A 22924-nucleotide genomic window follows, 5' to 3' on the forward strand; every position below is an offset into this window, starting at 1 on the left:
GGACTCAAAACATTAACTATGTTTTTTCTCCACAAATGCTCTCAGACCAGCTGCATGTCTCCAATTCTTTCCGTTTCTATTAGCTTAAATTTGTGTCTTTTGGTTACCAATGTTTTTGGCACTGTAAACACAGCAAATTAGAAGGAATTATTTAATTGCTAAATTATTAAGTGAATGAAATTTCCCTGCTGCAGAACAACTCAAGCTTCTACAGTATATCTGATCATTCCTTGTTCGTTCTGGAAGTTCTTGATGTCCAGAAGCTCTCTTTTTCTCAGGGCTAGTTGCTATCCTAATTTCTCTGTGTTGTTTACACTTGGCCAGTTGAGTTCTAGATTGCAATATATCTGAGCAACTCTGCTTTTCTAATTCCTTCCAGTCAACCTTCTTACACTGGTGTGAATTGTTTGGGTCTGCCACTCCAGAAGGAAGGGACTCAGGGAGTGGGATTGAAATCTGTTCCTCTTAATTTGTCTGGTTCTCCTATGATCTTTCTCAAGTCTGATTATAAAAATCTGAAATGCACTACCTGAAAGGGTGACGAAAGCAAATTCAAAATGAATTGCACAAATACTTGGAAAGGAAACAGGGCCACTGTGAAAGAGCAGAGGTGTTGCAGAAATGAATAGCTCTTTCAGAAAATGTCACAGTCATGAAGGGTTAAGTGCGATATTTCATTCTATGATGTTTGATTCTCTGATATCTTGAAGGCAAGTTCCATTTGCACGCATTCTGCAGTACTTTCCACCCACACCTACTGTGAAAAGAATAATGATTTTTCAGGTACACAACTAAATTAAAAATAGAAAAACAAAAATGAAGAGGTGCTGATGTTGGAAATTTGAGAAAAAAACAGAAATTGCTGGGGAACTTTTGAAGACAAGTCACTGGATTGAAACATTGACTCTGCTTTCTCTCCACAAATGGTGCTAGGTCTGCTGAGGTTCTTCAGCAATTAACTAGCAACACAAGATCATTGCTGTCTCTCACTGTCTAGGAGAGAAAAGGAGTGGTTATTGTGGTTTTATTTTCATATGTTCATGGATATCATCAGTAAGGCCACTTATTGCCATTTCTAATTGCTCTTGTGAAGATGGCAATGAGCCACCTTTTTGAACCACTATTGTGCAGGAGTATCTACAGCGTTGTTAGGGAGGGAGTTGCAGGATTTTGACCCAGCAACGGTGAAATAATATATAATTCCAATGTCTTGATGTTGTGTGGCTTCGAGTGGAATGTGCAGGTGGTGGTGTATCCATGAGCCTGCTGCCCTTTCTCTCCTAGGTGTTAGAAGTTGCAGATTTGGAGGGTGTTGTTGAAGAAACATTAATGAATTGCTGGATGGATTTTGCGGATGGTCTGATAATGTCAGTGAATTTGACATTGGTGAATTCAATGCTGAGTCTTCAAGCTTGTGTTGTAGAGGAACAATATAGGAGGCTGAGAACAGAGGCCAGATCATCTGCTGCAACATCTTTGGATCAGACTGTCTTACTCCTGCCCCTGTAAAGGGGATTCACACACAGGGTAAGTCCTTACATGTTTACACCCTCATACATATGTTATTAAATAGTCACCATGAACATTGCTTCCTGCTATAGTTTAGCAACTCTGTGATGAGATAGCTTGCTTGATACTTTTGATCGTGGTCTGTTGCTCTTTTGACTACTACTGTTGTATTGCCTGTTTTAGTATCTATTAGATTTAACTTAGTTTGCTATGGTTATTTACTTCTGCCTTGCAAAGTAGAAATTCTGCATTGTCAGTCAAAAGAATATCTTGCTCCCTATTCTCATAATGTGGTCTCACTCTGTCAAAGTCTCATCATTTGGGCCTCCACATCTTCTGGAAAGTAAATGATTCTACAAACCACTGTTTCAGAAAATAATGGCAATCATTTTAAACTGGTTTAATTAATTGAGATTGCTGCCCACCCTCCTATGCCACCAGCTGATTATGGTTTGTCTTTCTTTCCCACAGATGGCAGGCACCATGATCCTGTAACTGAGGAGAGCAGTGAGCATCAGGTGCAGCAGTCTGAAGTGAACGACTCCAGTGAAAGTGGGTCACTGCCCACAATACCTCAGTCAAGGCTTGCTTTGCCATGCAGTGAGGCTCTGCCCCATGAACCCTCAAGTGCCCTGGAGAAAGATGTAATCGCACTCCAGGATGTTCAGGGTTCTGTCCAGACCTCTGATTATCACAGCCTGGAGGAGCCAGTTATCAAAGGCATTCAAAAGCTGGAACATAACATGAACAGTGTGATCCAAGAGGTTTCAAGTACACTGACAGCCCTCAGTTATACCCTGGGACAGATTCTCCAATCTCCTGCAGTCACTAACAGGACGGACAAGAATAAAAGCAGCAGAGAGCAAGATGCAACACCTTTGGAGCAGTTTTAGGAATGTACATAGGACAGCTGCTACCTAACATCCTCAAATACTCATAAAGTCTCAGAGAAACATAACTTGGCATTCAAAAGTCTTTCTTTTCATAAAATCCCTACTTCATATTTTTCTTCTGTTCCATTGCATTTCCTGTCAGGGCCTGGGTTTTAATCCCTTCACATCTTTTCAGTTTTGTTTTTGGAGGTCAGATTCTCCAAAAAATATAAATCCAGGTTTAATTTTAGTGTTTTATCCAGCTGTCTGTATGCACATATTGCTACCACTCAGGCATGTTCTGGTGAAATTATGGATTCAGTGCCGTAAGCAGGGGAGGGCTGACTACCATAGTGTTGAAGGCTGAGACACACAGAGTTGGAGGAAGGAAATTCATATTTTACGCAATATTCATATTCGACAGCCAGAACTATATAATGTTTCATTCACTGTATCGTGATGACCATGAAGTAATCGCTTGAGTCCTGGCAGGTACAATGATTCCAAACAGCTTTTCTTGTGTGCCAGTATCCTCACCAGTAGGTCTAACAAGGTGGCATTTCATCAAACAAATGCATTAGAGATATTTGAAATGGGACGGGGAACATGGTGGAGAATTGGTTTCCCTCATCCTTGACATCATGTTCTGAACCATAGGATTACCTTCTGATGCATAGAGTAACGTCACCTAACTACCAGTAACTACCTAAGTCATGAAGGAATGTGTAAATTGCATAGAAACATAGAAAACAAGAGCAAAAATATGTCATTCAGCCTTCAAGCCTGCTCTGCAATCTAATCTAATCATGGCTGATCATCCAACAAAGTACGCTCTTCCCACTTTTGCCCCATCCCTTTGATCCGTTTAGTCCTAAGAACTATATCTATCAGCTTATTGAATCATACAATATAGATGCTTCGCTCCAACCAGTCCAGGCCAATCTTCTTGAAAACATTTAAATGTTTTGGTCTCATCTACTTTCTGTGGCAGAGATTTCCATAAGCTTGCCACTCTGGATGAAGAAATTTCTCTTTATCTCAGTCTTAAAAGCCTACCTCTTTATACTGTGATCCCCTGACTCTGAACTCTTTGGTCATCACCAAAATCCTTTCTGGGTTTCCCTTGTCTAGTTCTGTTAGCATTTTTTAGATTTCCATGAGGTATCTCCTTATTCTTCTAAATTCCAGTGAATGTAGTCCTAACTGATCCAGTCTCTCTTTGTGGGTCTTGCCTCAATACAAAGCCGCTCCATTTTATTTGGTAATGTGGTTGTAAAATGTTGATGCCGTAACTTAGTGCACAAATGTTCCGATATGGATTGAGGTGAAGAACAATTTAATATTTCAGATAGGAATCCTGTTTACTGCAAACTAATGTCCAAGGGCGCAGTGATCCATTTCAACTTTGAAATAGTGTGGATTCTGGATCTCAGACATGTGGGATTACAGCAGGGCATATCGAATTGTTTCTAATTATTTAGTCCACAAATTAACTCTGTGCCAAAGAGAAAGAAGATAAACTCTGATCTGTTGGGATCTCTAACTCCTCCAGGAGATAGCCATGAGGGAGTCTAGGGGTCAACAGTGCAGAGAGTTTAGGAATTAATATTGCAGTGAACAGTCCAAGCCCATGTTTTGCGTTGAGGCTTCTTTCAACTGCCTGCCTCCTGGACTCTCCTCTGTCATTTTTTGTTATTTTGATATTTGGATGTTCTCTCAAATATCTGGGAAGTAACCAATTGGTCTTTCTTCCACCAATATTGTAGAGGAAAGTAAATTTTGTGGTAACAAGGATCGCATTAAGCTAAGTGGTGAAAGAATGGATCAAGAAGAAGGGAAAAGTATGTTTTTTTTCACACAGCAAGTAGTTGCCATCTTGAATACACTGTTCAAATCAGAGGGCTTTATGGGTTCATGCCCCATTCCAGGACATGAACATCTAATCTAGTCTGACACTCTTAGTGCAGTTCAAAGTGAATGCTGTACTTTTGAAGGTGTTGGCTTGCAGATAAATATTAAGGTGAGTTCCCGTTTGGACTCTCAGATAAACATAAAAATCACATGATGATGAAATGAGTTTTGGGTAGTCATTCCCAGAAGAGAGGTAATGCTCGTTTGTTTGCTAACAGAACTATAAGCAGGTTTTCTGTAATGTTGCTGTGTGGCTGTAGTGACCAGGCCGACAAATCTGTTCTGTGTTGGGGTAAGACAGCACTGGTTGAGGGGTGGTGCTAGTGACAGTGCATGTGTAATGTATGTGTCGTACTCTCACAACATCCTGCCCAGAATCTAGTCTCTTAAGAAAGTACTTAAATTGGAAAATGGAGTAAAGACAGCAACCATATAATCAATTATGTGTCAATTTTCACTCTCTGGTATTTCTGCTAAAATCAAAAAATATGTTCTCTTACAATGTCACCAGCTGCTTGGCCCCTGCTTGGGCCTTATCTCCTCCAATTCCACCCTGCTGTGTCTTGCGTTACAATTTAGGAAATCAAGAAGAATTACATATAGAAACGTCTAACTTCAGTCAGTTTCTAAGTTCCCTTTCTACTCAAGTTTCCTGTATCTTCAGCTATTCACAACTTTGGTGTTCTAAACTGTCATGCATCTATATGAAACCAAAAACTGCAGGAAATCTACCTTATACATTGAGCCTTGTTCCAGCACAACAGGAAATGTTGGGTTAAGTGTTTAGAATAAATAGAAGTACAGTTTCTCACCAGCTACACTCAGAAGTTTGTCTTGGAGGAAGCATTTCTGACAACGCCTATAGGTCACAAGCTCTTTACTGTATCTGATCTCAGATTGTCTAAGCAGAAAGCAGTTAGTATTGAGGCATTTTCCTGAGTTGGTGAACACTTCATATTGAAGAAGATCTCAGGACTGTCATTCTCCTTCTTCACTTCTCCATCTCTACATTTCTCATTTTCTGCCACTTTCTTGTTTTCTTCCGTTTCTCCAACCCCACAAATGCTTTACCTTCAATCTCTGCTACAAACTCCTTTCTATAGCCAATGACTCCATCTGTACAGGCATCTGTACAAAACCCACATCCATATCTTTTTTTTCTAGACTTGACTATTCCAACACATTGCCAGTCAGCTCTAATGTTTCACACTTCATCAACTTGAGGTCATCCAAGACTCCATCTATTCTGATATTTGCCACATTTGCATATTGCCTTTGTTCTCACCAGTCTTGGTTCCTGGTTAATTATATTTATAATTCTTATTCTCAAATCCCTTGCATAGAATTTCCTTTCTCTGGTTTTGAATCTCCTCTGGTCACACCACTTTCTGAGATATCTACATTCACTTATTCTGGTTCTTGATCATGACTGATCTTAATTGTTCCATAATTGACAACTCGAGGTGCCTAGATCTTAAACCTTAGAACACTATTCCTAAACTACTCCATCTCTCTAATTTTCTAATTTTAAGATGACACTTAAATCCAACATTTTGTTTCAGAATTTTGGTCATCTGCCCTAAAATCTCCTTAAGTAATTTAGTGTCCAGTTTTGCTCCTGTGGCATCCTTTGGCACTTTATATTACTTTATAGGCACCATGTTAAATGCAAGATGTTGTTTCACCATCATATCTCTCTTTTCCTTGTTCTCCTTCTCCCTCTGAAACACCGAAACTGACAGGGAAATACTTTAATATATATTTTTCTCAGTTTTAGGCCTTTGCTGTCCACAAACTTCAGCTTGCCCAGACTACACCCTCACACTTGTATTTCACACTGACTTCAGTGTTTTGTGGATAATTTACTAGTACATCAAATTCACCTTCAAATCCCTCCAGCTCATTACACCTCAGTGATCTTTTTCAGCCACCCATCCCTACTGTCCCTCTTTGCTGCCTTCACTGTGGGCTACAGCTCATTTCCACCATTCCTCTATAGGAAGTCATTTTATCAGCAATAAGCCTCCGTCCTTGGGAAATTTACTTTGGACCTCATCATTATCCTCTCCTTTGGTTTCAAAGCACATCTCTTTGAACTAGTCTTTCAAAATTCTCTGTTCACATCTTTTCCCACTCACAACCTGCAATGTATTGCAAGGTGCCACTGTCTTTTGAGGGTCACAATAGAAATAGAGAGGTATTCCCCATTGAATTATATAGAATTTCCCAGCACAGAAATAGGCCAGTGAGCTGAACTGGTACAAGCTCATACTCCACATGATCTATCTCTACCTATCGCAATTAACCTTGTCAACATATGATGTTACTCTTTTCTCACATGTATATTTAGCTTCCCCTGGAATGCAATGTACCATTTATTTATCTATGTGGAACTCATGTTTACAAGACACTGGTGGCCACTTTCCCTCTCATGCTCCTTACTTCTCTATGTTCACAGGTGATACAGCTTTGAAATCTTTTCAAATGGACTTTAATTTGGTTGTAGAAAATATAAAAGATTTGAATATTCTGGCTGGTGAAGGTGAAGCTAGGGTGGAACACACCACAGGCGGAGCTCGGCTAAAGAGACCAGACCCTGTACCACTCACACTCTTCAAGAATGGAATTGTGATGTTTAATGGTCCGTTCAGGTCATACGATGAACCTTCAACTCAGGTAAAGCACATATTGTAAACAGTGTGTACTATAAACAGTCTTATACCACCTAAAGTTCAAGAGAGCATAACTTGCATGACATTATGCTATGGGAAAATAAACAATGACACATACTGTGTACATAGTCTGTATATGGTGTAATCAGTCCATAATGTTTATGTATGAAAATGGTACGACAAGTTGAAACAGCTGTTTAAAACTGCACATGGAAATCTGGACATTATAAATAGAGATACAAAACACAAAAGGAAGTTATGCTAAACTTTTATAAAACAATGGCTAGACCTTATCAGAAGCATGAGTCCAATTCTCTTCACCATGCTTTAGAAAGGATGTAAAGGCCTTAATCAGAGTGCAAAAGAAATTTACAAGAGTGCTACTAGGCATGAAGGACTTCAGTGATATGGACAGTCTGGAGAATCTGGGTTGTTTTAGCAAGAATGGGAATGTTCTGAGAACCTGGATTTGAATCCTACCAATGGAGATGGTGGAAATGAAATGCAATAAAATCTGGAATTAAAGGTCTAATGATGACCTTGAGTCCATTGTTAATGATCATTAGACAACAATCTTGCTCACAAATGCCCTTTAGGAAAGGAAAACTGCCATCCTTACCTGGTCTAGTCAGATTGACTGTTAACTGTCCTCTGAACTGGTCTAGCAAGCCACTTGGTTGCACCATCACTAGAAAGAAAAGGAATGAAGCTTGATAGACCACTTAGGATTGACTAAAGCACCCAGAAATGACAATGCCAAACACACCCTGTCGACCCTTCAAATGTCCTCCTTACTAACATCTGAGGGCTAGCGCCAAAATCGAGAGAGCTGTCTCACAGTCCAGCCAAGTAAGAGTTTGACTCACAGAATCATACCTTACAGAAAATTCCCCAGACAACACCATTCAGTCCTTGGGTATGCTGTGTGTCATTGGCAGGGAAGATGCAGTAGAAGTGGTGGAACACTGGTAAACAGTCAAGAGGCATTATCTTCACTCACAGGTGCTGAGTGGATAGTCTAACTGTCAATCATCTGCTCAATAATAACCAGTTTGGGTTCTGCTGGGGCCTCTCAGCTTCTGACCTCATTACAGCCTGAGTTCAAGATTGAACAAAATCGCTGAATTCCAGAGGTGAGGTAAGAGTGACAGCCCTTGACATCAAGGTCTTTGACTGAGTTTGGAATCAAGGGGCCCTAGAGAAACTAGAATCAATGGCAATCACGGGGAAATTCTCTGCTAATTGGTGTTGTACCTGGCAGGAAGGAAAATGGTTATGGTAATCGGATGTCAGTCATCTCAGCTGCAGGACACATCAGAGTATTGTCCTATGTCGAACCATTTTTGACTGCTTCAATGACCCTCCCTCCATTATAAGGTCAGAAGGGATGTTTGCTGATGATTACATAATGTTCAGCAACATTTGCAATTCCTCATATACTGAAACAGTCTATGCAAAATGCAGCTAAAACTGAACAATATACAAATGTGGGCTGGCCAGTACCAAGTAACAGGAATAAAGGCAGTGAGCCTGAAGCGCGGAGAGATAAGCTAGAGGAGGGTGGGGGTGGGAAGAAAGTAGCATAGAGTACAATGGGTGAGTGGGGGAGGGGATGAAGGTGATAGGTCAGGGAGGAGAGGGTGGAGTGGATAGGTGGCAAAGGAGCTAGGCAGGTCGAACAAGTCTGGACAAGTCATGGGGACAGTGCTGAGCTGGAAGTTTGGAACTAGGGTGAGGTGGACTTCAACAGTTTCCTCATTTCCCCTTCCCCCACCTCACACTAGTTCCAAACTTCCAGCTCAGCACTGTCCCCATGTCTTGTCCGGACTTGTCCTACCTGCCTAGCTCCTTTTCCACCTATCCACTCCACCCTCTCCTCCCTGACCTATCACCTTCATCCCCTCCCCCACTCACCCATTGTACTCCATGCTACTTTCTCCCCACCCCCACCCTCCTCTAGGTTATCTCTCCACACTTCAGGCTCACTGCCTTTATTCCTGAAGGGCTTTTGCCTGAAACGTTGATTTCACTGCACTTTGGATGCTGCCTGAACTGCTGTGCTCTTCCAGCACCACTAATCCAGAATCTGGTTTCCAGCATCTGCAGTCATTGTTTTTACCCAGTATCAAGTAACATTAACTTGAAACTATATTAGATGTGCCCTATTAATACTGTGGCTGGAAGAGTCAGAGGGTGGAAATCTTGCAGGGTGTAACTCACATCATGGCTCTCCAAATTAGTGCACAATCTACAAGACACAAGTATGATGCAATACCCCCAACTTCCTGACAGACAGCAGCTCCAACAAACTTGGCATTATTCAGGACAAAGCAACCTGCTGGATTTACTTCACATCCTCAAACATTCAGCCCCTCCACTGCCGAGCAGTTATAACAGTGTGTACCATTTACAACATGCACTGCAGAAATTCACCAAGGCTTCATAAACAGCACCTTCAAGATGCATGACCACTACTATCTAGAAGGACAAAAGCAGCAGATACATGGAAAACACCCCCACCTGCAAGTTCCCCTGCAAGCCCACGCACCATCCTGACTTGGAAACATATCATCACTGTGCCTTCAGTGACAACGGAACAAAATCCTGGAACATCCTTCCAAGGAGCTTTGTTGGTGTATATACACCCAGTAGATTGCAGTGGTTCATGAGGGAAACTCACCAGCACCTGCTCAAATTCAGGTTATGAAAGATTATATATAAATGTGAGTCTTTTTCATGTTTACGTGGAACTGACAGGAATATTCTGTGTGTTGTTACGACCCGAAAAGCACTCCCTGGAAGGTGACGTAAACAGATGCAATTGTAACTGTTGAAGGGAATTGATAGGTATTTCTTTTTCATGAAAAGCAAACGTTGCAGGGATTTGAGGAAGTTGTCAGGACGTGAGGCTAATTGAATAGTCCCTCCGAAGTGGAAGCAGAGGTACCACGTGTGAGTGGCCTCTTTCTGTGCCCTATACAAAATGTTTATTATGCAGGAACCTCAATGGCTATATTGATTCTTGTTTATGTTGACTGTGTTATCCAATTTTATGTCAGACACTATTGTGAAATGTGATCAGAAATAGTGACTTAATGTGAGGCTTTTCTTCTCCAATGTTTTAATCTTAGTATTGCATGCAAGATATCATGGATGGATATTTCCCATCAGAACTGCAGAACAGGTACCCAGAAGGAGTTCCAATTAAGGTGAGTGAGGGAATAAATAAAGTATTAGTAATGAAACATTTACTGGGAGATATTGACATAATGGCAATGTCATTCGATTAGCAGTTCAATTGCTCAGGCTAGTCGTCTAGTCATTATTTGATGACAAGTGTCTTGATCAAGTAGTGCCAGGAGTATAATATGCAGTTGATTTGTTTAACTCCTTTAAGAAAGGCCGTGAGATTGTCATGTTGGGAATTTTGCATATATCTCGAGCCTTTCAGTGTCTCAGACATCCCAAATTGCTTTAGGGTAACAGAAGTACTTTGAAAGATGGCAGGAGAGGTGGAGAGAGCAGTAAATAAAGCATGCCGTGTTTTTGACTTTATTAATAGGAGCAAAGGGTAGAAGTGCAAGGAGGTGATTTGAACTTGTACAAGAAACTTGTTAGACTTCAGATGGAGTATTATGTACAAGTGTGGAGATCACATTATAGGTAAACTGTAAATGCATTGGAGAGAGTGCAGAAGAAATTTACTGGAATGGTACCGGTTATGAAAATAGATTGAAGAAATTTGGATTGTTCTCCCTGGGGAGAAGAAGGCTGAGAAGAAATCTGATTGACATTTTCAAAATCATAAGCAGGCTGGATAGAATGGATGGGGTGAAGCTGTGTCCACCTGTGAAAGAAACAAGAACAAGAGAGAACAAGAATAGATTTAAAGTAATGTCAGAAAAGAAACTTTGTTAGGATATAGATTGCACTGCCTGGACATATGGAGGAGGCAGATTCAGTTGAGGCATCCGAGAGAGCATCGCATGATTTTTGGACAGTAATGCAGGGACATGGAGAAAAGGCAGGAGTATGCGCTAGCTAATAGAGCCAGTGCAGGCCTATCAGGCAAAAAGGCCTCCTCTTCATAATAATTCTGTAAATATGTTTGTTAAAATTGTCTGTTATATTGAAAAGCTGAAAATGTGTTGCTGGAAAAGCGCAGCAGGTCAGGCAGCATCCAAGGAACAGGAAATTCGACGTTTTGGGCATAAGCCCCTCATCAGGAATGAGGAAAGTGTGTCCAGCAGGCTAAGATAAAAGGTAGGGAGGAGGGACCTGGGGGAGGGGCGATGGAGATGTGATAGGTGGCAAGGTGAGGGTGATAGGCCGGAGTGGGGTGGGGGCGGAGAGGTACAAGGTGGGGGGAGGGGAAATGAGGAAACTGGAGAAATCTGAGTTCATCCCTTGTGGTTGGAGGGTTCCCAGGCAGAAGATGAGCTGCTCTTCCTCCAACCGTCGTGTTGTTATGTTCTGGCGATGGAGGAGCCCAAGGACCTGCATGTCTTTGGTGGAGTGGGAGGGGGAGTTAAAGTGTTGAGCCACGGGGTGGTTGGGTTGGTTGGTCTGGGTGTCCCAGAGGTGCTCTCTGAAGGTTCCGCAAGTAGGCGGCCTGTCTCCCCAATATAGAGGAGGCCACATCGGGTGCAGCGGATGCAATAGATGATGTGTGTGGAGGTGCAGGTGAATTTGTGGCAGATATGGAAGGATCCCTTGGGGCCTTGGACAGAAGTAAGGGGGGAGGTGTGGGCGCAAGTTTTGCATTTCTTGCGGTTGCAGGGGAAGGTGCCAGGAGTGGAGGTTGGGTTAGTGGGGGGTGTGGACCTGACGAGGGAGTCACGAAGGGAGTGGTCTTTGCGGAATGCTGATAGGGGAGGGGAGGGAAATATATCCCTGGTGGTGGGGTCCGTTTGAAGGTGGCGGAAATGACGGCGGATGATACGCTGTATACGGAGGTTGGTGGGGTGGTAGGTGAGAACCAGTGGGGCTCTGTCCTGGTGGCGGTTGGAGGGGCGGGGCTCAAGGGCGGAGGAGCGGGAAGTGGAGTAGATGTGGTGGAGGGCGTCGTCGATCACGTCTGGGGGGAATCTGCGGTCCTTGAAGAAGGAGGCCATCTGGGCTGTACTGTATTGGAACTGGTCCTCCTGGGAGCAGATGCGGTGGAGACGAAGGAATTGGGAATATGGGATGGCGTTTCTACAGGGGGCTGGGTGGGAGGAAGTGTAGTCTAGGTAGCTGTGGGAGTCAGTCGGTTTATCGTAGATGTCTGTGTTGATTCGGTCGCCCGAGATAGAAATGGAAAGGTCTAGGAAGGGGAGGGAGGAGTCTGAGACGGTCCAGGTGAATTTGAGGTCGGGGTGGAAGGTGTTGGTAAAGTGGATAAACTGTTCAACCTCCTCATGGGAGCACGAGGCAGCGCCGATACAGTCATCGATGTAGTGGAAGAAAAGGTGGGGGGTGGTGCCAGTGTAGTTGCGGAAGATGGACAGTTCCACATATCCTATGAAGAGACAGGCATAGCTGGGGCCCATGCGGGTGCCCATGGCAACTCCTTTAGTTTGGAGGAAGTGGGAGTATTGGAAAGAGAAGTTGTTCAGGGCTAGGACCAGTTCAGTCAGTCGAAGGAGGGTGTCAGTGGAAGGGTACTGGTTGGTACGGCGGGAAAGGAAGAAGTGGAGGGCTTTGAGTCCTTCGTGATGGCGGATGGAGGTGTACAGGGACTGGATGTCCATTGTGAAGATAAGGCGTTGGGGACCGGGGAAGTGAAAATCATGGAGGAGGTGGAGGGCGTGGGTGGTGTCCCGAACGTAGGTGGGGAGTTCTTGGACTAAGGGGGACAGAACAGTGTTGAGGTATGCGGAGATGAGGACAGAACAGTGTCGAGGCCTCCTTCTTCAAGGACCGCAGATTCCCCCCAGACGTGATCGACGATGCTCTCCACCGCATCTCCTCCACTTCCCGCTCCTCCGCACTTGAGCCCCGCCCCTCCAACCGCCACCAGGACAGAACCCCACTGGTTCTCACCTACCACCCCACCAACCTCCGTATACAGCATATCATCCACCATCATTTCCGCCACCTCCAAACGGACCCCACCACCAGGGATATATATTCCCTCCCCTCCCCTATCAGCATTCCGAAAAGACCACTCCCCTCCGTGACTCCCTCGTCAGGTCCACACCCCCCACGAACCCAACCTCCACTCCCGGCACCTTCCCCTGCAACCGCAAGAAATGCAAAACTTGCGCCCACACGTCCTCCCTTACTTCTGTCCAAGGCCCCAAGGGATCCTTCCATATCCACCACAAATTCATCTGCACCTCCACACACATCATCTTTGCATCCGCTGCACCCGATGTGGCCTCCTCTATATTGGGGAGACAGGCTGCCTACTTGCGGAACCTTCAGAGAACACCTCTGGGACACCCGGACCAACCAACCCAACTACTCCGTGGCTCAACACTTTAACTCCCCCTCCCACTCCACCAAGGACAATGCAGGTCCTTGGACTCCTCCATCGCCAGAACATAACAACACGACGGTTGGAGGAAGAGCAGCTCATCTTCCGCCTGGGAACCCTCCAACCACAAGGGATGAACTCAGATTTCTCCAGTTTCCTCATTTCCCCTCCCCCCACCTTGTACCTCTCCGCCCCCACCCCACTCCGGCCTATCACCCTCACCTTGCCACCTATCACATCTCCATCGCCCCTCCCCCAGGTCCCTCCTCCCTACCTTTTATCTTAGCCTGCTGGACACACTTTCCTCATTCCTGATGAAGGGCTTATGCCCGAAACGTTGAATTTCCTGTTCCTTGGATGCTGCCTGACCTGCTGCGCTTTTCCAGCAACACATTTTCAGCTCTGATCTCCAGCATCTGCAGACCTCACTTTCTCCTGTTATATTAAAAAACCCATTTCAGCCAATAATATTCTAAAAAAAAAGTAGAAATGGCCAGGAAATCTGGTTTGCTCATGCAGGAAGGGGGGAAAATATTGGTCAGAGCATCTAAGGGTCAAGGGAAAATATTGGTCAGAGTACCCAGGACAGCATTGGTCTGGGGAAGGGGGACAAATATTGGTCAGAGAAAAATATTGGTCAGAGCACTCAGGAGAGCATTGGTCAGGGGAAGGGGGGGAAAATATTGATCAGAGCACCCAGGGGTCAGGGGAAAATATTGGTCAGAACACCTAGGGGTCAGGGGAAAATATTGGTCAGAGCACCCAGGAGAGCATTCCTTCTCTATCTCAAAATAGTGGCGATAGGATCTGTTATAATCTGGACGTACATGGAATAGTGTGGGTTAGATGGGCTTCAGATTGGTATGACAGGTCGGTGCAACATCGAGGGCCGAAGGGCCTGTACTGCGCTGTAATGTTCTATGTTATGTCCAGCTGAAGGACAGATGAGCCCTTAGTTTAACATCTTGTCAGAAAGACAGGACATCACACATTGCAGTATCCCTTCAAGACTGCATTAGAAGTGGCAACCTGAAATTTAAGTTCAAGTCTCTCTGGAGTGAAACTCAAAACCACAAACTCTGATACAGAAGTACAACCCCAAATAACACTAAACCCCAAAGACTTCATCCATGTCTTTACCAACATAAAGGTTGCCAATTACCTGATCTTGGTCAAGTGGGGTTTGCTTACTGAGACAGATAGAAAATTAATGTGGACCTTCTGGTCATTCAAAAACTCTAGCCCAGAATGAGTTTCCAACAAAGTTGTATACATTAATGATTGCTGTGTTAGACAGTAGAATGGAGCTTTCAGTGAATTGCTGTCAGAAATGGGTGGAAACTTTGCAAAAATTTGACTCTTTAATAATTTCAGGTGGTTCTGTACAGGAGGTGCTATATTATCTACATATACCCTTTCACAATTCATGTGGCACAGAGGAAATCAATGACACCTTTAAAATGAAGCAGAAAATCTATTTCCCATTATGCATTAAATTGTGCAAATGAGTATTGATGCAAGTATTTGTAATAAGTTGCAAGACGTCCTTTTGCCATGAACTGGTCATTGTTAGTTGATATATTCTGTTTTAGCAAGATGTGTCTTGTGAGTCCCGTGTTTAATGGGTATTTGCTATATCAGAAGATCCTAGATTGGATCCACAATATGATCTCACTGAGATTTTATTTGGAGCTAACATTGTTCTCAGCACCCTGACTAGACAGGAAAAACATCAGCCAGGATTCTCAGTGTTGTTCACTGTTAAGTGACCCACACCCCAACTCCTCCTGTCTGGTATAGATATCTGGATGAGAGATGAGTAGCAGGATCAACTAAGATGCCTTCCAGTACTGAATGATACACCATAGTATACTGCCTTGGCTCACACATGAAGAATGACCGTTGTTTATGAGCTACGGGATGGGGAACAGTACTCACAGAACTAATCCTTCATACAACCCATTGATCGCAACCCCAGAATCAGAATGTTCCTTATTCATTCCTGTGAGGGACAAGAGTCATATTATCAAATTGATTATGTTAGTTAGTCACATCAGTTGAAAATGCCTAGATTTATTTATCTTATGGTCACCTACCTTACAACTGCAAGGAGTCAAGGATGAGTCAACAAGCCAATGGTGAGTTAGGGAATTGTGGTTATTGGGCCAGTCGTCTGTTTGTGGGGATTAATTTTTTAACAAACGCATTTGTTCCTCAAAGTCCCTTGGAGGCACTCTAAATAGAGCAGAGTCATATCTAACCCGCAATGGTCTTTGTGGTTTGCTACCTGAATAGGTGACCGACAGGAGAGATTTGATCTTCCGGGACAGACAGTTACATGCAGAATTCCCCGGCATGGGACAAACGATAGGTGGGTGCTATACCCCTGGAGTCTCCAAACAGCAAGATTGTGGGGTTGTAAAGGAGACAAGTGAAATTCCAGGTGGGTATGAGTGGATGAACTGCAGTTGGTTACTCACTCAGGCTGTTGACAAGGAGTTGTCTAACTTTCTCACTGTATCTGTCAACTGTTTTAATTGTTGTGTCTGTTGCCATTATAAACACTGAAGAACTTTAGTTAGATAGTGAGCAAACTTAAATCTTTTAATAGATTTTCCTGAGTCACCATATCTCTCAAACTCCTGCAGAAATGTCTGGGGGGTGAAACTTCACTTTTGGTGGGGTGTAGCTGCCAGCTATACACCTGGCCAGTAAACATCAGTCAGTAAACAACGCACCTATCTTACAGCCAGCAATATTTTTTCTTATCTGTTGAAGTTGACAAAAATATTTTCTGATTGAGCTGTTCAGGAATATTATTATGTACGTCCAGAGCAAATAAAACTGTGAATGCAGGATTCCTGACCCATGGCACCACATGTGCTCTCCCAAATAGAAGTTGATGAAATGGAAACTTCTGACTTTCTCCCAGCTGATGAAAACTAGCTCTCACTAACTTCAGCAAATTGCCTGATACTGAACCCCTGACATTGGCTGTGACTCTACCTGTTTTATGCCCATCTTATGCCCCAGAACCTCTCAAGGATGTCCTCAATAATTGCAGTTTGCATTTAATAGCAGCTTTAACTATTAGATCCCCATTCCTGGAGCCTAAAACTTTATGGTTCTTTTGTTTGAAACATATGACAAAGCATCCAGGACGCACAAATTTCATTCCATTGATAAGATTTCATCATATCTTTAAGACTGCTATAAAACAGCACTACTGCAGACAATCTAATATTAGTATAAAATCACTACTATGTGAGCAGTACATTAGTAAGGTTACAATATACATTTGGCACTCTCCAGTTCTCTAATATCCACCTGACCCAGGTCTGGAGAAGTTTGGATGATTATGGCAAGTTCTCCTGGTATCTCCACCTCTCTAAACATTTCGGTGTTGTTACACTGTCCAGTGGACAGTGATAGCACTGTCTGAAAAAGCAAGATTACTACAGAATGTTACAGTTTAGCAAGTTTTAACAGAAATCAAGTGGTTTTTCTGTCCAGCTGCTCTTAGCCTTTCAAAATTGTACTTTTGGTTGGGACATTTCGAACAGAAAGTACCCTAAAGTATGTATGCAACAAAATTCTGGGTCACAGGCATTTTACACCAAATCCATATTATCAGTAATAGCCTGGCATTTTTTTGTCTTCTTCCTCTTCTGAATGGGGCATAATCATGTTTAGCTGTCCAAACATAGACTGGGACTGCCATAGTGTTGAGGATTTAGTTGGAGAGGAATTTGTTAATTGTGTACAAGAAAATTTTCTGATTCAGTATGTGGATGTACCTACTAGAAAAGGTGCAAAACGTGACCCACTCTTGGGAAGTAAGGCAGGGCAGGTGACTGAGGTGTCAGTGGGGGAGCACTTTGGGGCCAGCCTACTATAATTCTATTAGTTTTAAAACAGTAATGGAAAAATGATAGACCGGATCTAAAAGTTGAAGTTCTAAATTGGACGAAGGCCAATTTTGACAGTATGAGGCAAGAACTTTCAAAAGTTAATTGGGGGCAAATGTTTGCAGGTAAAGGGACGCCTGGAAATTGGGAAGCCTTCAAAAATTAGATAATGAGAGTCCAGAGACAGTATATTTCTGTTAGGGTGAAAGGCTAGGTGTAGGTGTAGGAAATGCTGGATGACAAGTGAAATTGAGATTTTGGTTAAGAAAAAGAAGGAAGCATTGGTCAAGTATAGACAGCGAGTGAATCCTTAAAAGAGTATCAAGGCAGTAGGAGTACACTTAAGAAGGAAATCAGGAGGGCAAAAAAGGAGACATGAGATAGCTTTGGCAAATAGGGTTAAGGAGAATCTAAAGGGTTTTTATAAATACATTAAGGACAAAATGGTAACCAGGGAGAGAACAGGGCCCCTCAAAGATCAGCAAGGCAGCTTTTGTGTGGAATTACAGGAGATGGGGGAGATACTAAACGAGTATTTTGCCTCAGTGTTTACTGAGGAGAAGGACATGGAAGATATAGAATGTAGGGAAATGGATGGTAACATCTTGAAAAACATCCATATTACAGAGGAGGAGGTGCTGGCTGCCTTAAAACGCATAAAAGTGGATAAATCCCCAGGACCTGATCAGGTGTACCCGAGAAGTCTGTGGGAAGTTAGAGAAGTGATTGCTGGGCCTCTTGCTGAGATATTTGTATCATTGATAGTCACAGGTGAGGTGCTGGAAGTCTGGAGGTTGGCTAACGTGGTGCCACTCTTTGAGAAAGGTGCTAATGAAAAGCCAGGGAACTATAGACCAATGAGCCTGATGTCAGTGGTGGGCACATTATTGGAGGGAATCCTGAGGGACAGGATGTACATGCATTTGGAAAGTCAAGGACTGATAGTCAACATGGCTCTGTGCATGGGAATTCATGTCTCACAAACTTGATTGAGTTTTTTGAAGAAATAACAAAGACGACTGATGAGGGCAGAATGGTAGGCGTGATCTATATGGACTTAGTAAGATGTTTGACAAGGCTCCCCATGGTAGATTGGTTAGCAAGATTAGTTCTCATGGAATACCGAGAGAACTAGCCATTTGGCTACAGAACTGGCTTGAAAGTAGAAGACAGAGGGTGGTGATGGAGGGTTGCCTTTCAGACTTGAGGCCTGTGACCAGTAGTGTGCCACAAGGATCAGTGCTGGGTCCATTGCTTTTCATCATTTATACAAATGATTTGGATATGAACTTAGGAGGTATAGTTAGTAAGTTTGCAGATGATACCAAAATTGGAAGTGCAGTGGACTGCAAAGAACGTTACCTTAGAGTACAACAGGATCTTGAATAAATGGGCCAATGTGCTGAGAAGTGGCAAATGAAGTTTAATTAAGATAAATGTGGGTGCTGCATTTTGGAAAGGCAAATTATAGCAGAGCTTATACACTTAATGGGAACATCCTGAGGAGTGTTGCTGAACAAAGAGATGTTGGAGTGCAGGTTCATAGCTCCTTGAAAGTGGAGTCGCAGGTAGATAGGATAGTGAAGGCGGCATTTGGTATGCTTTCCTTTATTGGCAGAGCATTGAGTTTAGGAGTTGGGAGGTCATGTTGTGGCAGTACAGTGCATTGGTTAGGCCACTGCTGGAATATTGCGTGCAATTCTGGTCTTGATTTATCGGAAGATGTTGTGAAACTTGAAAGGGTTCAGAAAAGATTTACAAGGATGTTGCCAGGGTTGGTGGATTTGAGCTATAGAGAGAGGCTAAACAGACTGGGGCTGTTTCTCTGGAGCATCAGATGCTGAGGGGTGACCTGATAGAGGTTTATAAAAATCATGAGGAGCAAGGATAGGGAAAATTGACACGGTGGGGGAGTCCGGAACTAGAGGGTATAGGTTTAGAGTGAGAGGGAAAAGTTTAAAAGGGGCCTAAGAGGCAACTTTTTCACGCAGAAGGTGGTGCATGTATGGAATGAGCTGCCAGAGGAAGTGGTGGAGACTGGGACAATTGCAACATTTAAAAGGCATTTGGATGTGTATATGAATAGGAAGGGTTCAGAGGGATATGGGCAAAGTTTTTGCCAATGGGACTAGATTAGGTTAGGTCGGCATGGAGAAGTTGGAACGAAGGGTCTGTTTCTATGCTGTATATCTCTATGACTCTATGTTTGGAGCAAATTACTGCAGATGCTGGAATCTGTACATACATGTTTTTAATTAAGTGCGTAACTTATTTAGCAGCTAGCAAACATCCTGGAAGATCCTGCCTCTCCCAAAACTCTCCCCCAAACAGAAGCAATTGCACCAACATTTCTTATACTTCTACAGGATGACCATTAATTGCTAAAATTCCCTTCAGTTGTCCTCTGTCCTTGTCTAGAATTACTTTCTGATGGCAGTGGTTGGTGAAGTAACTAATTTTTGTTCCCAGTTTAAGTACTCAGAGGTGGGGAAATCTGGCTCCACAAACTCAACCTTCAAGATTGGCTGCCCGGATTTCTGAGTTTTGGTCTGGGGTTATGAACTCAGTTAGAAGTTGGGCCAGGTGACCCAGAAAGACCTAAAGGGCTGCTAGTTTCTAGGCTAGCAGACATCTTGCCCTGGGACTGCAAAGCTGCGCTTTCCAAAGGGATACCCAAGCTATTCAGAACAAATGCACTGAGAACAGTCCTACTCTGAACTGGTCTATTTGCCACATTCTTCACTTCCAAACACCATGGACTCCCATTTCACTGGAGGCAGGCAGCCAGATAAATGGGTCAGCTTCCTCTAGGACCCCATATGCACACACTAAGGCCTACCCCTAGTCTTGGGTGAGCTTCTCAATGCTAAAAGCTGGGCCGTGGTGTTTACACAGTACCTTTGTTTTTTGAAACCCTATAATAAAATTACCAGTGAAGTGTGATCCCTGGTAAAATTGACTTGAATTGACATTCCCTGTCTTTCTGCTGTAGGCCTCTTTAACATGCTTGGTTTCCTCTTAAGGCTGTGGTATGGAAAACGGTTTTCTTTTATGCAATTCTTTTTACACATTGAGTGCCGTTATTCCACATCCTCTTGCACAATTTATTCTTCCTTTCCTGTCCTGTAACATTCAACCTTCTCACTCTTACCAGGGGAATCCACAAAACCACCAAAGGTAGTTATCTACACAGCTTTCATAACAAATGAAAGATACATAGTCACGCTGTTCCAATGTCTATCTAATTTACTCGTCCTACGTCTGTGCACAAGAATGTCAAGTGTACTGTTGAAAAGTAACAACATCTGAGGAATTGCTGAGATTCCTAATATATTCCTAATATTCCTACTCCTAACCTGGAAAGGGTTCAGAAAAGATTTACCTGGATGCTGCTGGGAATGGAGAGCTTGACACATAAAATAGATTGGAAAAACTGGGACTTTTTCACTGGAACGTAGGTGGTTGAGAGGTGATCTTACTGAGGTTTATAAGACCATGAAGGGCACAGGTAAGGTAAATAGCAAGGGCCTTTTCCCAAGTGTGGAGGAGTTCAAATCACGGGGCATACTTTTAAGGTGAGAGGAGAAAGATTTAAAAGGACATGAGGGGCAACTTTTTTTACACAAAATGGTTCGTGTGTGGAATACACCGTGAAAGAAAGTGGATGTAGGTACATTTATAATGTTTAAAAGATGTTTGGATAAGTTCATGAACAGGAGAGATTTGGAGGGATATTGGCCAAGTGCGGGCAGGTGGGACTAGTTTAGTTTAGGAACATGGTCAGCGTTGAATTGGGTGGATTGAAGGGTCGGTTTCTGTGCTGAATTTCCCTATGACTGAAACCCTGTGCCTTTGGGAGTTCTGAGGCTGGAGAAGCGAAAGGGTAGTGGAAAGGAATGGCAGATTCACTCCCTGTTCTAAACTCCCCTTTACAACTTTTTGGAGTTGGTGGATCCTCCAAACAGCACCAGGCTTCACCAGTTTCAGCCTCCACTGGACAAGCTAAAACCAGCACTTGTCAGCTTTCCATGCCCTTCCCAGGTCGCAGGCAGGGTGGAGAGCAGGGAACTAAATCGCCTTAGGATTCTGATAGATCCAGATGCTGCAGTTCAGATATTCCTGTCTCAAAACTACGATTCCTGTTATGTTCATTTGCAAGATGCTGTTCACTGTCAAAATAATCCTGGCTTCTCCACTTGCCTGGAAACTCCAGTTTCTATCATCTTCAGCTGCCACTAACTTTTTTGTACAGAACCATTTTTGAAATTAATTCAGGGGATGTGTGCTTTGCTGCCCGGGCCAGCACCTATTGCCAGACCAATCAGGAGAGAGGTTAGAAACACAAAGGGTGGTGGAGGTTAGAGACTCTCTTCCACAAACAACAGTTGATGCTAAATATGCTGGTAGTTTTAAATCTTTTTTTTAAGCAAAGATATTAAGGGATACAGGGCAAAGACAAGTATGTGGAGTTAGGCCACAGATCAGCCATTAAGTCTCATTAAATAGCATAACAGGTTTGAGGGACTGAATGGCTTACTCACATTCCTATGTTCCTTGATGTACTTGAGCTGCATCCTTAATATTGCTGCATTCCATTTGATGTGCACTCACTGTGCTATTAGAGACAGAGTTCCAGGATTTTGACCTACTGCCAGTCACCATTCCTGATTTGGAAATGTATGTCCTTCAGTGTTGCTGGGCCAAAGTCCTGGAATCCTCTCCTTAATGGCTTTCGGGGTCAAAGTACAGCACATCAACTGCAGCAGTTCCAGAAGGTAGCTCATCAGCAACTTCACAACAGCAACTACCGGAAGGATGTGATGGTTCTGGAGAGGGTACAAAACAGGATTTGCCAGAATGGTGCCTGGTTTGGAGGGTATTAGCTATAAGGAGAGATTGGACAACTTGGTTAGTTTTCACCTGAGCGTAGGGGGCTGAGAGGTGACCTGGTAGAGGTTTACAAAATTATGAGAGGCATGGATAGAATGGATGGTCGTTCAGTACAGAAACATCAGTTAGCAGGGAACATAGGTTTAAGGTAAAATGGGGTAACGTTTAAAGGAAGTGTGAGAGGCAGTTGTTTGGCCAAAATGGTAGATTCTAAGGAGTGTCTTAAAAGAGGAAATGGACTGAGAGATTTCAGAAGAGAATTTCAGAGCTTGGGGCTCAGGCAACTGAAGTCACAGCTGCCATTCACGGAGCAAAAACAACAGGAATGTATTCAAGGCCAGAACAGCAGGAATGCAGAGAGCTTGAGGTTGGAATGGGTAACAGAAATAGGGAGGGTAAAACCCTTGAAAGATTGGAGTATGGGGATAAGAGGTTTTAAATGGAGATATCACTGTGCAGCCAATGCAGTTCAGTGAGAACACAGTGAGGAGTGAACAGGGCATGCAAACAATAATTTTATAGCAGCCAAAACAGGTGGTAATCTTCTCTGGTTTGACTGTTAGATATGTTAACATCGAGTAACTGCCTGTGCACGTGGAGTTGTACAGTAATTGAACAAAGTGTTATTCATGCACCCTGCCCTCATTTAGCTTCAGGAATCAGTTCTGAAGAAAGGTCGCTGGACTCAGAACTTTAACTCTG

General features: G+C 43.3%; 1 protein-coding gene across 1 annotated transcript in view; it reads left to right on the forward strand.

The window, feature by feature from the left end:
• ubxn11 (UBX domain protein 11) overlaps positions 1 to 22924 on the forward strand; it is a 62937-nt gene that overhangs the window by 23360 nt on the left and 16653 nt on the right. Inside the window, exons 9-13 of the mRNA XM_060847177.1 lie at positions 1981 to 2280; positions 6751 to 6968; positions 10096 to 10173; positions 15720 to 15799; positions 21636 to 21664. Of these exons, the coding sequence (XP_060703160.1) occupies positions 1981 to 2280; positions 6751 to 6968; positions 10096 to 10173; positions 15720 to 15799; positions 21636 to 21664 (705 nt within the window). The remainder of the gene's footprint in view (positions 1 to 1980; positions 2281 to 6750; positions 6969 to 10095; positions 10174 to 15719; positions 15800 to 21635; positions 21665 to 22924) is intronic.

This window comes from Hemiscyllium ocellatum, chromosome 30 (genome assembly GCF_020745735.1).
Source record: "Hemiscyllium ocellatum isolate sHemOce1 chromosome 30, sHemOce1.pat.X.cur, whole genome shotgun sequence".
Classification (NCBI taxonomy): domain Eukaryota; kingdom Metazoa; phylum Chordata; class Chondrichthyes; order Orectolobiformes; family Hemiscylliidae; genus Hemiscyllium; species Hemiscyllium ocellatum.